This window comes from Macaca thibetana, chromosome 4, assembly GCF_024542745.1.
Source record: "Macaca thibetana thibetana isolate TM-01 chromosome 4, ASM2454274v1, whole genome shotgun sequence".
NCBI classification, from domain to species: domain Eukaryota; kingdom Metazoa; phylum Chordata; class Mammalia; order Primates; family Cercopithecidae; genus Macaca; species Macaca thibetana.
In genome coordinates, this window is record NC_065581.1 from 48,118,842 (window position 1) to 48,137,325 (window position 18,484).

Below are 18,484 nucleotides of genomic sequence, written 5' to 3' on the forward strand. Positions count from 1 at the left end.
CTGACAAGTGCATGCTGTTCCACTGTATGGATGTTCAATAACTTACGTAACCAGTCCTCTAGTGAAGGGCATTTGTAGATCTCCTCATTCTTTTGCTATTACACATGACACTACAATGAATACACGTGTACTTGCATCATTCGGAATGCATGTGAACCTGTGTAAGATATCTTCCTAGATGTGGAATCATAGGTCTCTGTGCCAGCCTGAGAGGTTAAAAATCTGCATGTTTAAAAAGTCTTCAGTTTTCCTTCTCTGTGAACTGTCTTGTTCACAAGACTGCACATGGTTTTCTTACTTTGTAAAAACTCCTTATTTTTCAAGAAACTTAACCCAATGTTTCAAACAATTTCTACCTGTGATTATTTTGTCTTTTGATTTGCATATAGTGTTTTCTGGCTTGTGCATTTATTGTTAAGTAGTTGCATTGTTCTTGTACGGCTTCTGTGTTTTATGTTATTCTCTACTGTTGTGATTATAAAAACAAAACATTTCCCCCAAGTTTTTTTTTTTCTAATACTTTTTTGGTGATAAGTTATTTTAGTTGTTGGGCATTTAATTTCAGTCTGTCCTCTGAAAGTCCAACTGTAGATCAATCAAAGTTTCCTCTCTGGCAACTGTTTATTAAAAAATCAGGAATGACATTAGTTTCTCCCAAGGAAATGGTGACAAACAAATGATGAAAACCTCGAAATTAACTGATACAAAATAAAACCTACTGCTGACCATGTGCAATTCCTCATCAGCAAGTGTACCTGTTATTGACACTTGGGTTATAACGGGATAAGGGACACTTTCACAAACACAGAGCGGAGAAGCTAGGCCAAAGCTGGAAGCTATTCAACTTTATCCAAATTGGTGCTTTGGCTTTATAAAGAAAAAATGAAAATATGCTCTCCTGCACTGGTAACTGATGGAGAAAATAAGTTTCTTTTCACAGTATTGATTCTGATTTCCTCACAATGCACTTTTTAAGAAAGACAGTAAAGGGGTGGGAAATGTCATCCACTAATAGACCCAGCCTCTTCTGAATGGTGAGATGCTCTGTCTCAGAAAAAAATTAAAGCCCACTTCAATCCCTCTGTATAGCAGCTTCACAGAATATATTCTCAAGTCTGGCTCACATATCTATCCCTCCTATAAAACTGTCAGTATCCTAAGGGATGATTCTGTTTTGTATTTTGTTTTGTTTCATTTAGTATCTCAGTGCCTGGTACAGGGCTCAATACATAATAGGTGCTCTGATAATCTATCAAATAAATTGTCTGTGTTAAATTATCTCAACCTTAAAAGCAATACTAATAAGAATGTGTGTGTGTGTGTGTGTGTGTGTGTGTGTGTGTGTGTGTGTTGGGGAGGGAGTGTACATTAATATAAAGACCCCAAGAATCTGTTTCCTAGACTTTTCTCCTTACGATCTGCATACAGCAAGCTCAACTACTACATTTTTTTAATTCTATGATGCGTATTTTTTTTCACATTTTAACATCTCTGAAGTGGGGATGTCTCTCACAATTATAATTAGCAGTATTTTATTTCTTTCTCAGTAATACATAATGACAATGGTACATCTTACAATTGACATGGGATTCAATGAAATATAGTAATATATCTGTATTAGTCAGTTTTCATACTGCTATAAAGAAATACCTGAAATTGGATAATTTATAAAGAAATGAGGTTTCATAAGCTCACGGTTCTGCAGGCTGTACAGGAAGCATGATTGGGGATGCCTCAGGAAACTTATAATCATGGCAGAAGGCAAAGGGGAAGCAGGCATGTCTTACCTGGTCGGAGCAGTGGTGACAGGGGGAGGTGCCACTCGCTTTTATACAATCAGATCTCGTGAGAACTCTATTGCAAGAACAGCGCCAAAGCGGGAAATCTGCCCCCATGATCCAGTCACCTCCCACCAGGCCCAACCTCCAACACTGGGAAATTACAATTCAACATGAGGTTTGGGCAGGGACACAGACGCAAACCATTTCACTATCTTAATTAGAACATACCCACCTATACTTCTCAGGACCATGAAGCTTGCTAAATAAACCAGTTATGGAGCACCCAGAGAGTGTTTGGGACGAAACAGATACTTAGCAAATGCTGGTCCACTTTCAACTTAATGGGCACTTATTGAAAACAGGATGCATTTGCTGTTAAGTCAAAAAAAGGGCAATGTAGAATTCAAATCCCAACACAGAAAACAGTTGCTAAGATGTACTGAGCCCCCTACTCTATGTCAAGTGCAGGACTGGGCATTTACACTCACCTCTAGTTCTCAGCGAGATCTTTCCAAGACACTTACAAAGAAACTGAGGCATGGAGACTTTATAGGACTTGCCCAAGGTCACATAGTGAGTGGCAAAAGCAAAATTCAAACCCCATTCAGAGGGACCAAGTCAAATTCTTGAATGTATCAGTTCCTTCTAGTAGTTCCTGGAGATTCAAAGTGCGATCTCTAGCACGTGACGTGAAATGGGATATTAAAACCTTACTTCTATGCCTTAAATATTACAGAACTGTTAAGGGTTTCTAAAAAGCTTGCTACTGAGCAAAACAAGAATATAAGTAAAACAGACGTTCTTTGCAGAGTCAAAGATTTGAGAAGCCCTTAATATGAAAAAGCAGGTGGGGCTTCCTAGGAGGAAACCAAATGTGAACGCTTCAGGAAAGAAGACCAAAATACAGTCTTGAAAAAAAACTAGTCTGATTTTTTAAAGTGACTTTCAAATGGACAAATATATATCTGCTCTAGCTTTCTATGTATTTTTTTGGCAGGTTGAGTACTCTTTCACTCTGATGCTTATAATTCCTCATGCACACTTCAATGATAATTATTTGCACATGCATCTCCATTGCCACAAGTGAGTTATTAAAAGGCACTGACCACTTCTCTTCTTTACCCAGTACCAGGCACACAGCTGGCGTCTGACAAAAGGTTGTCGACTAACTGAATGAAACCTTGGACTATGATAATAAATAGAACAGCCTGAAATGTCATTAAAAATCTAAAGGCTATTTATAAACATTGCTCCTTTATGCCACAATGACAACTTTAAACACAACCATAACTAAATGTTCCTGGTTCTAAGTGTGTCAGTCAGCAATCCCTTTATAACGTCCTCTTCTCACCACCACCCCAGAAGTTCCCTAGAGCCCGCAGTCACACCCTACGAATTAAGTAACTTGACCTTAAATAACCCTCCATGCTGTAGTAACACGGCAGAGGGCAGCTGCTAGATAATATGCAAGTTTAGCTGTTACCTTAGGTCCTCAGGTCTTAGGACAAGAATCCCTGTTTTCTAAGAGATGACAAATAGGAAAATTAATGACAAAGACTAATTTGAACAGCCAAAAAGTCAACAGTTAATGTACAGCTGGTAGTTGCTTCAACTCAGCCTCACTGTATTAAATTTCTGAAAATAGCTGGTCTCAGTCAGACCCGTAGATAAGGACAGCTGCATCCTGCAGCTGGTAAGCAAAAAATCAGTAACTGTAGTTCCCTCTGCAGCAGAGGCAGGAGTGCTGTTCTCACCAAAATAGAAGGGCCAGTACTTCTCTAGCTGTTGGGATTCTCCGAGTTGATTATACAGAGCAAAGCCATCCAGGCTCCAACACAGAGTCTACTATAGTAGAGAGAGAGAGAGTGCCTAAGTGCACAAATGCTCTGTTCCTGAGACATAGGTCTCCTATGTGGTTCTGGAAAGGACTAAAATACCCTAACAAAGAATCATTCTATTATATAGAAATCAACAACCACCACCACAAAACACTGGCGGTGGGTCCACTGGCTGTTAAATTATAGTGTAGTTTTCATCTACTGATTCTTATGGAAGGAGAGATAAGAAGTAGAGCATGGATTCTCCACTCCACTGCCTGCTTAACATCAGTCCTTTATATTTGTGAATCTCTGATCAAAGCAGACAGCTAAAGGAACAATTTATATTATTTTAAATTGTTGCGGTTGTTTTTAATATCATCATTTTTAAAGTATCTATAAAATTTCTTTTTCTGCCCCTTTCTCTCATGAAGCAATGAAGGGAGGCTGAAACTCTAACCACAGATATAATACTTCTGAACCTAGCTGCTAAGCATCACTTTAATATCTCACTCTAGTACGGCCCACAGTAATTTGATTATTAAAATTAATTTTGATAACCACTCCAAGTGTGAAGGGCAGGTCCTGTAATTCCCATTTTAAAAGGAAACATCTCAGAGTTAGAGAAATTGTTTGCCCAGGGTTTCCTATGGAGAAGAAACAGACTCCCTTCCTCCCACCCTGTCCAAGGCGCAGGGAAAGAGTGTACTGGTTAAGTCTCTCTGCACATACAAAGGCTGTAAAATAAAAGAAGGGAGCGAAAAAAAAAAAACAAAAACAAAAACATGGAAAACCAAATCATAAGGAAAACCAGAAATTCACTTGCTCAATTTTGTTTCTCTTTTTCTGCCCGCTATTGAGGGAGCAGACCATTATCTGCCTTGCTAGAGAAAACATCCCAGCCAGCCTAGGAACATGTGCTCAGGCAGTAAGCAACACATACCTACAGTTAGCTGGGATTTCCAGCTCTGGGGCACTGAACCCAGATAGCAGCCTTCCTGCTCGGCCATCTGCTTTCAGCAGTCCTGGAACTGGGTGGACATCCCCACCCAACACTAAGTGACCCTCAGTATTCAGCATCTAAAAGACCCATTATGTGTATGAGTTTTCACTAGTTAGGAACATTCTTCCATCTCTTTTGCCTCCAGAGCCTGGAAATAATTGCAATATTAATAGTCAACATCTGACAAGGGCTTACAGTGGGTCCCAATCACCTCATTCTCAGAGTCACCCATAGGACAGGCTCTCATGTTGTTCCTATTTCTTCATGAAGAAACTGAGGCAGAGAGGCCAACTAATTTACTCAGATCCCCAAAGTGACTATGTTGCCAGGACAGGGATTTAACTCGGCACACGTCTCCATACTGATGTTCTGATCAGAGCCTTACTGGCTGGTTAGATGGCGATCCAGCACATTCCTCCTCCCGACCTTCTTGGATTTACTCCTTTAGATTATCTAAGTATGTGTCAATTTCTTCCTTCCATCCAAGTGTAAGCTTCCTTGATGGCATTGACTTTGTCTTACTCATCTTCGCATTGCCCAAAGTGCCTGTTATAATATTGTGCACAAAATTTGTTATGTAATATAGATTTAAAAATAAAATCACATCCTCTCCTTTACTGGTTAGCAGGGGAAACTTAAACCCAGGCATTAAATGACTAAAGGAAAATAACTGGCAAGCTAGAATTTTATTTCCAGCTATCCTTCAAAAAACGAAGGTGAAATAATGCAATTTATTTATTTATTTAGAGGGCACTTTTCAGACCAAGAAAAACAGAGTTTACTGCTGGAAACCTATACAGAGAAGTATTCTTTAGGCAAAAGAAAAATTATCTTAGGTAGAAGTTGAAGCTCCAGGAGGAAGGTATTAAGAACAGAAAAGATCAATAAATCCGTGTGACTCCTGACTGTGTAAAACCATAACAACTCTGCCTTTTAGCAGTATTGAAAGTGTAACCTGAAAATTCATGAAAACAAAAGCAAAGTGTAAGAGGAGGATAAATAGGATTCAAGCCTTCTAAGGTTGTTGTAGTATCTGTAAAATTGTAAGAAGTACATTTATTACCTATATGTCATAATTTAAGTACGTGTGTTGTAATCCCTTGGGTATTCATTAAAAGTGAAGTAAAAAATGTGAAATTAACAAGCTAACAGATGAGGAAAAATGGAATAAGAAAAAAATACTTGATTATTTCAAGAGAAAGTAAGAAAAGATGGAGAGAGAGAGAGGAAACAAAGAGGACAGGACACATTGAAAACAAAGATATGGTAGATTTAAACCTAAATATTTCAGTAATTACATTTTTAAAATTACATTTAAAAAGCAATTATATAATTACATAAAAATGTAAACACACTGAAATTCTCTAATTGTCAAAAGCTATCAGACTAGATTCAAGGGAAAAATCTGAAATATATGCTTCTTACAAGAGACACTCTTTAAATAAAGACAGAGAAAAAATCAAAGTAAAAGGATGGAAAAAGAGATAACATATAAATTGGAATGCTGTATTAGGGCAGTGTTTTGTTTTTTAATAGCTTTGGCAAAATTGCAATAACTTCCAACTATCATCCCACTGCTTTGCTGCTTCTTCCAAATGCTCATGTCCCAGAAGGGAAGAATAGCTTTGATTCTGGAAGGCTGGGTTCGGTTTAGATGTTGAACTTGAAAGAAGAGGGTGCTGAAAAATACAGCTCATACCTCAGATAAAGAAAGAGTCAGACTCTGAATGATGTAATTTAAAAATGGCGAATAGGCCACCATGGTTAATAATGAACTGGCTGTTCTTGACAGAGGCAACTAAAAGCCACACCAGGGTTAATCCTTTGAGTGGAACATAACATAGGCACCTTCAGGCTTATGAAGAGAAAAAACATTGACCATTAAAAAAAATGGTCATTTTTACCCATTAAGAGTCCATTAACTCCTGGGGCAAAGCCCCAAATCCCCAGCAGTACCACCATGCAGAGGGAGTACAAGCCCATCACAGGATGAGAATAAGAAGTCTCAATTAAGCCCCCTGCCTTCTGATTCTCTTGTTAGCCAGGACAAACTTCAGAAATAAACTATGGACAGAGAGTAACATACTGTGCAATTACCACTTGAGCATCCCTAATCCCAAAATCCAAAATCCAAAACTTTTTGAGCGCCAACATAATGCCACAAGTGGAAAATTCCACACACGAGTACTTAACACAAACTTTGCTTCATGCACACACTTTTTCTAATTTTGTATAAACTTGCCTTCAGTCTATGTATATAAGGTATATGTGAAACATAAATAAATTTCATGTTTAGACTCGGGTCCCATCTCCAAGCTATCTCATTATGTATAAGCAAATATTCCAAAGTCTGAAAAAATCCAAAATCTAAAACACTTCCAGTCTCAAGCATATCAGATAAAGGATACTCAACCTGTAATAAGAACTGGCAGCCAGAAATCCATGTTCATTGGCTATTAAAATTAGAGTTAGAGCTGCATCCAAAATGCTGCTAGACATTGATGTATATTATTACAACGTGAAATAAAAAACTTAATATTGCCTTCTGAGCCTCCATCATAACTCACAGGGTATAGCAGAACCAAAGAGAAAGCTGTAGAGTGCTTTGACATTACTGTTCTCAAAAAATAAATAACAAAAAATAGCTACTATTAGAATCTTTTGGTATTATAGAAGAGATAAGGGGAAGGAAAGGATTAAAGTGTACAAGAATTTGGCACTTAGGAAGAAGGTGCTTTGTTCTCTTATTTGTTGACCTAATGATTTTATTCTTTTTGACACGCACTCTCCCCTTTTTATTTTTCCATGGGCCCACCATAGGTTTGGGTTAACCAAATCCTAACCTTGCATCAGTTGTATGTTATCTTTCTTTTTTTTTTTTTGAGACGGAATCTCGCTCTGTTGCCCAGGCTGGAGTGCAGTGGTGCGACCTCGGCTCACTGCAAGCTCCGCCTCCCGGGTTCACGCCATTCTCCTGCCTCAGCCTCCCGAGTAGCTGGGACTACAGGTGCCCGCCACCGCACCCGGCTAATTTTTTGTATTTTTTAGTAGAGAGACGGGGTTTCATCCGTGTTAGCCAGGATGGTCTCGATCTTCTGACCTCGTGATCCGCCCACCTCGGCCTCCCAAAGTGCTGGGATTACACGCGTGAGCTACCGCGCCTGGCCATGTTATCTTTCTTTTAGGCATCATGAAGAACATTAGGTGACTTATTCTCACGTATCTAAATCCTTCTTTGAGCCTTAGGCTTGTCTTCCAGCTCTCTCCTTAAACCCAGTCTCTAAGAATGCATGGCAATGCTTTGCCTCTAAACTCCCTATATTCAAACTGCAGCCATTTTACCTAATTGGAGGGTTAACATCTCCCTCACTTTTCCCCAAATCCAGCTACATAAAGCCTAGTTTTAGTTTTGAATAATATTTCACACCTAAATTATTTCTTAGAAAGTCATAAGACACTGGTGTATGCCTTTGAATGTTTATCACTTGGGTCTATTAATAAGTATTTTTTTCTGAAATTCCACATTTCAAAGAAGTTAAAAATATGCCAGGAGCTTTAAAAGACCACCTTCAAAGTCAGTTAGCACCTATAAATTATTATCATCCAGTTACTTGGATAAAAGATTCACCTGATAAATGGTTACATCAATTGTCAAGAAGTACTGCGCTATCAGTATAAAAAGATAAAAGAATTTGGACTTCTTAAGTACATAAAGTATACTTAAGCATAAGTATAAAGTATATAAAATGGAATCCTTTGATACACAAAATGTGATATAGAATGACAGTAAATTGATGTCATAAAAAATCTCTACCTAGCTCTTTTAGGTAACAAGTTTGGACCACCGGAATAATAACACAGACCGGCCCTTTAAATCTTTTTTTTTTTTTTTTTTGAGACGGAGTCTTGCTCTGTCGCCCAGGCTGGAGTGCAGTGGCCGGATCTCGGCTCACTGCAAGCTCCGCCTCCCGGGTTCACGCCATTCTCCTGCCTCAGCCTCCCGAGTAGCTGGGACTACAGGCACCCGCCACCTCGCCTGGCAAGTTTTTTGTATTTTTTAGTAGAAACAGGGTTTCACCGTGTTAGCCAGGATGGTCTCGATCTCCTGACCTCGTGATCCGCCCGTCTCGGCCTCCCAAAGTGCTGGGATTACAGGGTTGAGCCACCGCGCCCGGCCTGGCCCTTTAAATCTTAAGTGGGTTTTATCAAGTCTTAGTGGCAGCACTTTCTTTACTTTGGGAATATGTTCTGAAACCTGAATCGAAGTCTGTGGAAAATATGATTCAATATCCAAATCTGTACTTTATTCATGGCCTTTCAGGGAAGTACATACAATTAAAGAAAGGTTAAGTAAAATGAGTTACATCATGGTCCTAACTACCATTTGTAGAACACTTGCAATGAGTCAGGCATTTTATATGCTTTATTTCTCATCTTAATCTTATATAGCAGGCTTGAAAACGTGAATAACAGAGGCAAGGAAAGTTGAAGTAACTTACCCTTCGTCACCTAAGCTAATATGTACCAGAGCCAGGAGTTAAATCCAGTGTTGTCTGGCTCCAAAGCCAGGGTTCATTGGCTATAAAGAAATCACACTCCTGGGTCCCTTCAGTTCCCATCTGATGTGCTCCACGAACAACCCAAGGAGGAGAATCAGTTCTGTCATCAACTGCTGCTAGCACCACCTGCATCCTCAGGATGCGAGAATGCTGCTTTCATAAGCCACTTCACAAAAACACCCTCTGGAGGAGAGGCGGGTGTAGTAAAAAGCGTATTTTCTTGGTTTTGTTCAAAGTGTGCCACGCAAAATGATATGGTAAATGGGGTAACAGAGAGCTTTTAAAAATACTGATTCATACTCTGCCTCCTGGAGATTCTGATGTGACTGGTCTGCAGGTAGGGTCTGAGCATCAGTATTTTTTAAAAAGTTTTCTAGATGATTCTAATGGACGGCCACTGAGAACCCCCATCCTAGAAGTTAGGGTGCGTGTGTGTGCGCCTATCCACCGAATATGTTATTTTTCTTTGTTCCCATACAACTGATAAAATTTGAAGCATAGGGGCAATAGGTCAGTGGTAAAGACACACAACCAGGGCTCCATTACCTGGGTGGTGTCTTCCATCAGCCCACGAATCTTCTCCACAACATCGTTTCTCCGGTGCTGGCGCAGGGCGCTAATTAGCTGGGCGAGGCTGGCCTCGGGTCCCCGGATGGTCCAGTGCTGCAGAGCTGCGTAGGCCCGCTCGTGGTCGGCTGTGTACCCGTTGGAGAAAGCAGCAACTTCCCTCTCACTGGCATTGCAGAGAAACTGATAGATATCTTTCCACTGGCTTCCCACTTGGGCTGCTACAAGCTTCAGGATGTCGATACCTACACCAGAGAAAAAATAAAAAACAAATGAGGGCTTGTAAGGAAAGCTTCTTATCTAAGGCAGCTCTGTTTTAATGAATGACTAGAAGAGGCACGCTTTCCTATCGCCCTGTGTCAAAGGAATGCATTGCCTCCCTTAAGCACTTGGCACAAGCAGCTCATCTTGTGGACTAGCTGGTACCCTCATACAAATTTCACTTCCTGAGTGCGGAACCAGAAGAAGGAGCGATCACGGAATTATAATAAATCAGACCCAAAACGATGTTTTGAAAGCCAAACCCAAATAAGGTATTCACAGTGATTTCTCTGTTACTGTAGTAATCCACCCTTGTTGAAGGAGAGGGGTGGATAAGTTCCAAGATCCCCAGTGGATGCCTGAAGCCATGGATGGTACACAGCCCTTTACACACTATGCATGAATTTCTTTTTCCTTCTTCACAATGTCGTGGATAGAAGATTCCTTCTTCTTGTAGATCTTAGCAACCTCAGCATACAATTGGCTTTTTTTTTCCCTTTTATTATTATTATTATTATTATACTTTAAGTTCTTTTCTTATTAAGTAGGGAACTTTCACATTTTCACTTAAAGGAAGCACTTTATGGCCGCTGGCATATCCAAATTGTCAGCATCATTCCTCTCGAGTTTTGGGCCATTATTAAGTAAAATAAGGGTGACTTGAACACAGGCACTGTGGTACCAGTACCGAGACAGTCAATCTGATAACCTAGACAGCTACTAAGTGACTCACAGGCAGGTGAGGTCTCCATCATGGATATGCGGGACAAAGGGATGATTCCCTTCCCCAGCAGTACAGAGCAGGATGGTACAGGACCGTGAGATGTGACCACATTACTCAGAATAGTGCATAATCGAAAACTTAACTACTGTACTAAATACAACAGTAACCAAGTAAATTAGAGGCTCCCATCTAAAAAACATGGTGACTTCATGGCATTTAGAAAAAGGGAAGCTGCAAATTAAAACTGCAATGGACTTTACCCAGCACTGTCTAGGTAAAAGGTGTTCAAGTTCTGGGAATGGTGTCCTTTATATCAACTGACAGTGTGCTCAGCTGTTCCAGGCCAATGGAAGCATTCCTGAAGAACACCTAACTTGTGCTCAAAGTCATGTTCAACAAGCAATTTTCTAATTCATTATTCAGTCTTCCAACTTGACTTGCAGAGTTATAATGAAGACAGCAGCCAAAAGGACAGTGTAATAACAATAGCTGTTATCTTCCAGGTATTATGTTAAGGCATTAGCTCACTGAACATCTTTATAAGGCATTAATATTTCAATTACACAGGTAAGAAAAAAAAATACACTTAGAAAAGTTAGGCTACTGGCCCAATATCACAAAGGTAGTTGAGTTGGTTATTGAACCCAACTCACCAGGTTTGCAATTGAAATCCTGTATGTGTAACCACTATGAAATGTGACAATATTGATGGCACCTTCCAAGAGGAAGGAAATGCCTTGGCTTATAAATGACCATGATTGGTTATTCTGACAGACAGCTGTCCCCAGTGATTCAATATATTGTTATTCTGGCTCAGCAGTCACTTGAAAACCCAGTGAGTGTGCATTTGTGGTCCCCAGATCTGATGAACAGATGAAATGGTGATGATGAAACTGGTGAATTGCAAAAATCAAATCTCAAGATCCAAAAACTCAGGATAAGCACCTGGCACCAACCCTTCGTGAGGCGAGGCTCTCCCTGAGTAGCTCAGTTTGGTGTCTCTCTTTACGGTATCTTCTCTCTGCAATTACCGTCGGCTTTGCCAGGATTTACATGTGGGGTGCATATATCACCCTTATAGTAAGGGTTCTGGTATTTTACTACAATGGGTGAGTAAGTCCTCTGAATCAATGTCATATCTTTGTTTTTTTTTTTAGATGAAGTTTTGCTCTTGTCACCTAGGCTGGAGTGCAATGGCACCATCTCGGCTCATTGCAACCTAGGCCTCCTGAGTTCAAGGGATTCTCCTGCATCACCCTCCCAAGTAGCTGGGATTACAGATACCTGCCACCACCCCTAGCTAGTTTTTGTATTTTTAGTAGAGATGAGGTTTCATTGTGTTGGCCAGGCTGGTCTTGAACTCCTGACCTCAGGTGATCCGCCTGCCTCGGCCTCCCAAAATGCTGGGATTACAGGTGTGAGCCACCGCACCTGGCCAATATCATGTCTTTGAATGAGGCCATGCTCACTTGCCCTGATAACATAGCTGTTCTAGTTAACAATATCTTAAAAATATTTACTAATCAATAAAAAAATAGGGTCACATTCCCAAGTGAGGCTTAGAAGAGAAAGGAAAAAAGAAGAATAAAGAGGGGCTTACTGTTCTGATTTCTCAGTCAAAGGTTTCCTAGAAAAAAAAATTTTTTTGCATCCATCAGTTGTTCAGAAAAATATTTATAAAATGAGCTGTCAATTATTGCCAATAAAAACAATAATAATTATAAAAGTGTCTGTAAAAACGAAGGACACTGTGGTTCCTCAACATGCATTCTTACTCTGCCGAGCAATCCTACTGAGGCAGATGATGTGGAAGGCTGTATACACATCCTGAACCAATCCACTGAAAATGGTTTTCAAAAATAAGTTCCCAGTAGAAGGCTGTTTTCTTGTCAACTATAAAAGTAGAATGCTGGCTGGGTAGGGTGGCTCACACCTCTAATGCAGCACTTTGGGAGGTTGAGGCAAGTGGATCACTTGAGTCCAGGAGTTCGAGACCATCATGGGCAACATGGTGAAAATCCATTTCTACAAAAAATATAAAAATTAGCCGGGTGTGGTGGCATAGGCCTACAGTCCCAGCTACTTGGGAGACTGAGGTGGGAGGATTGCTTGAGCCCCAGAGATGGAGGTTGCAGAGCCAAGATTACACAATTGCATTCCAGTCTGGGCAAAAGAGGGAGACTCTATCTAAAAAAAAAAAAAAAAAATGTAGATTGCCACAAAAAATAAAAAAAGGACGCCACAAATTGAGTCATTACTGTACTTCTCACAGTTTTCCCTGGCAGTGTGACGTTACTTGAACCAATTGCTTTTCAGTTTTCTGAGCAATGCTTAGTCAGATACAGAGTTTTTGATTTCAAGCAAATAGACTCCTCAGAAAACCCATATCCGATTTAAAACCCTGCAGGTAGCTTTAAGGAATAAGCCAGCTCTTTGTGGTTGATGTGGTAGACTCTTCCAAACACCAAGTCTTGTTAGTCCCTGAATCTTAATTTAGATCAATTTGACTAAGGCCCACAGTGTCTTACATGAAAACATGACCGCGTTTTCTGGTAAGTAGGACCATTGCTTAAATCCTCATAATGCCAATGACAGTGGCTTTGGGCAAACCTCTAACTGTCATGTCCATTTCCTCATGTGTACAATGGAGAAACTCACTAGGGTCACTGGGGATAAGCTGATTAACATTTTCTATAGAGTTAATTTATTTTTGGAAGTGCTCCCATCATTATGAAAGCTCCACATACAGAGCACTAAACTTAAGGCTCAATACATTTCAGATGCAAATACACGGCCTTTACGAAGTAATTACAGAGTTTAAAAGGTTTAAGTTTAACAACCACTCCTTCTTCCAAAACCCAGTACTGTATTTATCCTTTTTTTAAGGCACAAAATAAAGAAAGAAAAAAAAAACCCACAAAGAATAGATACAATGAGATTTCCCATAAACTAAAATGGACTGGAAGCTAAATGTAAGGTCTACAAATCAGGTTTCATCTTGTTCTCTCTCTCAACTAGATTCTCTACTATGAAAACGTGAGGTCAACTCCATGAACTGATTGGGGTCGCCAATGTTCTTTACTGCTGTCCTCTCCCTCCATGGAGTTGATAAATCAAAGATAAATCAATGACTTCCTCAGGGGATACCAACCTTTTAGTCTAGCACATTATCACAAAACCCCAGTGAGGAGACCAGATTGGGGCTTTGAATGCCTTCTTTGTTTAGGAAAAAGTGTTAGGCAAAAGAAAACAATCAACTACACAGAAAAACAGGAGGATGATTTGCCAAATTGAGATAGTTACCTCTTTGGGGAGGGGAAGGAGTACAGAAGGGATTTCAAAGGTATTCCTAAAGTTCTGTTTCCTAGGCTGGACAGTGGAGAAATGGGTTTTCTTTTCATGTTATTACTTGTATTTGAGATTTATTTTACTACTCCTTTTTAAACTGTCTATATAACATACACATATATAACACACACATATATAAGATGTGTTTATATATACTTTATAAATACACACGATTAAGTGTTCAATTTTGTTGGCAAGGAAATCGCATGCAGAGGGGTTGGTGATTGGTCCGGGTCACCCACCCAGTTAGTGGTGTCTCAGTAGTGGTTAATAGGGAATATGATGTAGTGGAGGAACATTATTATTTGCTGGAATTACTCTCCTCAGGAATGGCCATCCAGCCTAGGATGAATGCACTCAAGGCTGGCCACAGTGTGTGTGCTGCCTCCTGGTCTGTTATTATTGACCAAGTATATGTTGGTGCAAAAGCAATCGCAGGCTGGGCGGGTGGCTTATGCCTGTAATTCTTTGGGAGGATAAGGTGAGTGGATCCTTGATTCAGGAGTTCGTGACCAGCCTGGCCAACATAGTGAAACCCTGTCTCTACTAAAAATACAAAAAATTAGCCAGATATGGTGGTGCACACCTGTAATCCCAGCTACTCAGGAGGCTGAGGCAGGAGAATCGCTTGAACCTGAGATACAGAGGTTGTAATGAGCCAGGATTGTACCACTGCACTCCAGCTTAAGCAACAGAGTAAAACTCTGTCTCAAAAAAAAGTAATTGTGTTTTTTTCTTTTGGTCACCAAAATGGCAAAGACCACAGTAATTTTCGCACCACCTAATAGACACTGGAACAGTTTCCCCAGGGACTTTATTTCTTTTCTTGTGATCTTGGCTCACTGCAGCCTCTGCCTCCTGGGTTCAACTCCCACCTCAGCCTCCCTAGTACCTGGGACTACAGGTGCGCACCACCATGCCCAGATAATTTTTGTATTTTTAGTAGAGACGGGGTTTCGCCATGTTGGCCAGGCTGGTCTCAAACTCCTGACCTCAAGTGATCTGCCCACCTCAGCCTCCCAAAGTGCTGGGACAACAGGCATGAGCCACCGCACCCTTTATTTCCTTTCTTTAAATCTATGATACCCTAAAAGAAAGAGAAAAAGAGAGAGAAAGAGAGAAGTCAGCAAACTTTTCCTGTAAGGACAGCAGTAAATATTTGAGGCTTTGAAAACCATACAGTCTCTGTCATGACTCCCCATCTCTGTTGGAGCATGAAAGCAGCCACCAACACCACAGATGAATGTGGCTGTGTTCTAATAAAACTCCATTTACAAAAAAAGTAGGCTGGATATGGCCCACGGGCTGTAGTTCTCCAGCCCCTGCAATGATAGCAATTTAAAGAGACCTTGGGTAGGACTGTCAAATAGCATAAAGATTTAGAAAAGCATTTCATTCAAAGAAAAGAAATCACACTCAGAAGACAATGAAAGTTCCCACTCCAATTATTAACCTCAATGTGAAATGACAGTGACAGGGAGACCACCTCTCTGCTTGGCCGGATGCCCAGTCATCTGTCCCATTGGAGTTCCCAGAGTTTTCATCAAAATTGGTGACAGTGGCTGTGTTGAATTGATCTAAATTGTTTAACCGGATGTGGTGCCAAGTGTCTTTTTCCTTACGTTGAAAAGTAGCACAACCCTCAACCCACTGGAGGGCTGATAGACAGGGGCATAGAACATCACGTTGCCTCTTTTTCTGTGTGTGAGACAGAGTCTCACTCAGTCACCCAGGCTGGACTGCAGTGCAGTGGTGCAATCTTGGCTCACTGCAACCTCCACCTCCTGGGTTCAAGAGATTCTCCGGCCTCAGGCTCCCGAGTAGCTAGAACTACAGGTGTGCACCACCACGCCCAGCTAATTTTTGTATTTGTACTAGAGACAGGGTTTCATCATGTTGGCCAGACTGGTCTCGATCTCCTGGCCCCAAGTGATCCACCTGCCTAGGCTTCCCAAAATGCTGGGATTACGGATGTGAGCCACCGTGCCCTGCCAACATTGCCTTTTCCCTTGGTGCCAGATCCTGGAGTTCTGGAGAATGGATGAAGTTTCTGGGGAGGTCATCAAAGGAGTCAAGCCCTATACATCCGAGGCTCTACTAGTCAGGAACTGTCTGAGAAGGTGGCCCTGGCCCCTGGAGAAAAGTACGAGGATGGGAAGGATCAGGTAGTGGGAAGATCATCGGTAGTAGTTGCAAGACATGGTTTCAAACTCCAGCTTTGTGACTTGTTAGTTGTGTGACCCTGGGCAAATGGCAACCTCTCAGATTTCACTTTTCACTTAAGTGAAATAGAAACACCACCTCTTATCTGGTAGAGTGGTTAAGGAGATTTATGCGATCAAGCATTAAAGACTCCTAGGGTGGCACGTCAGTACAGTTCAGCTCTCCTTCCCCTGCCCCTCCATTTTTGCCTGGACAAGTGTCATTGGGTCAATGAACCTAAAAGATGGGAAGAGTTCTATACAAACACAGGTTTTAGCATCGGGATTACTGGTGCTAAACAATGGAGCCAAGCACCAGACTCCCGGCTTCCTGTGTTTCTTGGAACCTCACACGTACACGTTAGGAGATCGCTGAAGTCATCCACAGGAGGGGAAATGTGGAAGGAAAAATGCCGCTGCCACCACGTCTGCCACATGCAGGCCATCACAGCCATACTCAATGGCTTCTTCCAAGCGAGCTGGTACTGACCTGATCCCCAGCCAGAGAGCTCAAGAACTGAGGTATGAGCTGATAAACTGGTTATTGTGGAAGAAATGGCAATTTCCAGTGCAGTAGAAAATCTTGAATTACATATTATCTGGGGGACAATCCTAATTTGAAGCTCATTTTTTAAAAGCTGAATATCAGCTTCGGGATGCAAAAAGGGGTTCCTTCTCTTTTAATAAAAACCCATATTGACCTTTGTAACTAGAGAAAATATGAAGGCTGTTTTCCTCGTGGAGATAAATATCTGAAATGAATGTCATCACTGAGAAACCATATCAAAGCCTTCCTTGGAAGAAGTATAAAGGACAGTGAAGACAAAGTCGGAGGAAGCAAAGGCTGCCCGGAACTACACAACATAGCACTCAGTTTCATGCTGCACAACCACGCTTCATGCAGAATGGGTGCATCTAAGAGATAGGTTTATAAACTTTTTGATGGTATCAAACTCATCCTATAAAAAGATTCAAGCACCCCCAATACATTTTGTTACACGTAATGTCAGTTCTCATTATTCTTCTAGAAAGAGAGTTGTAAAGGGATAAATAATGAGAAAATTCCCAGGGAGGCAATTAATACACAACCTCCTCCCAGGACAGATGACTCCACAGTTATCCCTGTGCCAGTTTCTCAACACACACACAGCAGTCTCCTGAGATGTACACATGGAAGATGGGAGACATGAACTCAAGACAACCTCCCTTCTAACACCCCCCCAAACCTCCTCAAAAGACATGCTCCTAGTAGGCAAGCACTGTGTCCATAACCTTACAAGCTGCAGATACAGGGACAAAGATGGCCACAGCACATACAGCAAATATAGAAAGCAACATATGTCAAAGTCAGAAATTGGAATAAAAGCCTGGCTTTAACATTACTGGAATCGATGTTCCACATACAACGGTCACGTCCTCAAAGGTGCCTTTGAGGCCAAGCCCAAGTCCACACTGCTTTGACTAGCAGTATCCCCAGAACTTATCAGAGGAATACCACAAATATCTTTGGATGAATGGATGAGAGCCTTTTTTTTTTTTTTTGTCATCTCTATCCTCTTAACTGAGTCTCCTCACCATCTGTCATCTCCTCAGCTTCTGTAACCTAAGCCACTGAGAACCTGAGTGGCCCCAGGCCCACACACACCCTAGCCTTGTGGCCCTGCCAGATCTCCAGCCTCTACAATAATGAGACGAAAGAACAACGGTTCTATGGTGTTCTGTGCTCACCAATGGGTGAAACCTGGGCTCCCAGGAACCCCGTTCTTTTTTTTTTTTTTTTTTTTTTTTTTTTTTTTTTTTTTTTTTTTTTTTTTTTGAGACGGAGTCTCGCTGTGTCTCCCAGGCTGGAGTGCAGTGGCGTGATCTCGGCTCACTGCAAGCTCCGCCTCCCGGATTCACGCCATTCTCCCGCCTCAGCCTCCCAAGTAGCTGAGACTACAGGCGCCCGCCACCACGCCCGGCTAGTTTTTTTTTTTTGTATTTTTAGTAGAGACGGGGTTTCACCATGTTAGCCAGGATAGTCTCGATCTCCTGACCTCGTGATCCACCCGCCTCGGCCTCCCAAAGTGCTGGGATTACAGGCTTGAGCCACCGCGCCCGGCCAGGAACCCCGTTCTTGTACAAGGGCCTCTCCCTCTGCCAGTGGCCTCTTCCCATTGAGAGTAATCCACTGCATCCACTTTAGTGGTCAAAGCTCACAAGCGGGGAAGTTCTCCCAGATTC

The 18,484-nt window shown here is 41.4% G+C and overlaps 1 protein-coding gene across 1 annotated transcript in view; it reads right to left on the reverse strand.

The window, feature by feature from the left end:
• Positions 1–18,484, reverse strand: part of TNFRSF21 (TNF receptor superfamily member 21) — a 73,511-nt gene that overhangs the window by 12,880 nt on the left and 42,147 nt on the right. The window contains exon 4 of the mRNA XM_050787481.1: positions 9,707–9,972. Coding sequence (XP_050643438.1) covers positions 9,707–9,972 — 266 coding nt within the window. The remainder of the gene's footprint in view (positions 1–9,706; positions 9,973–18,484) is intronic.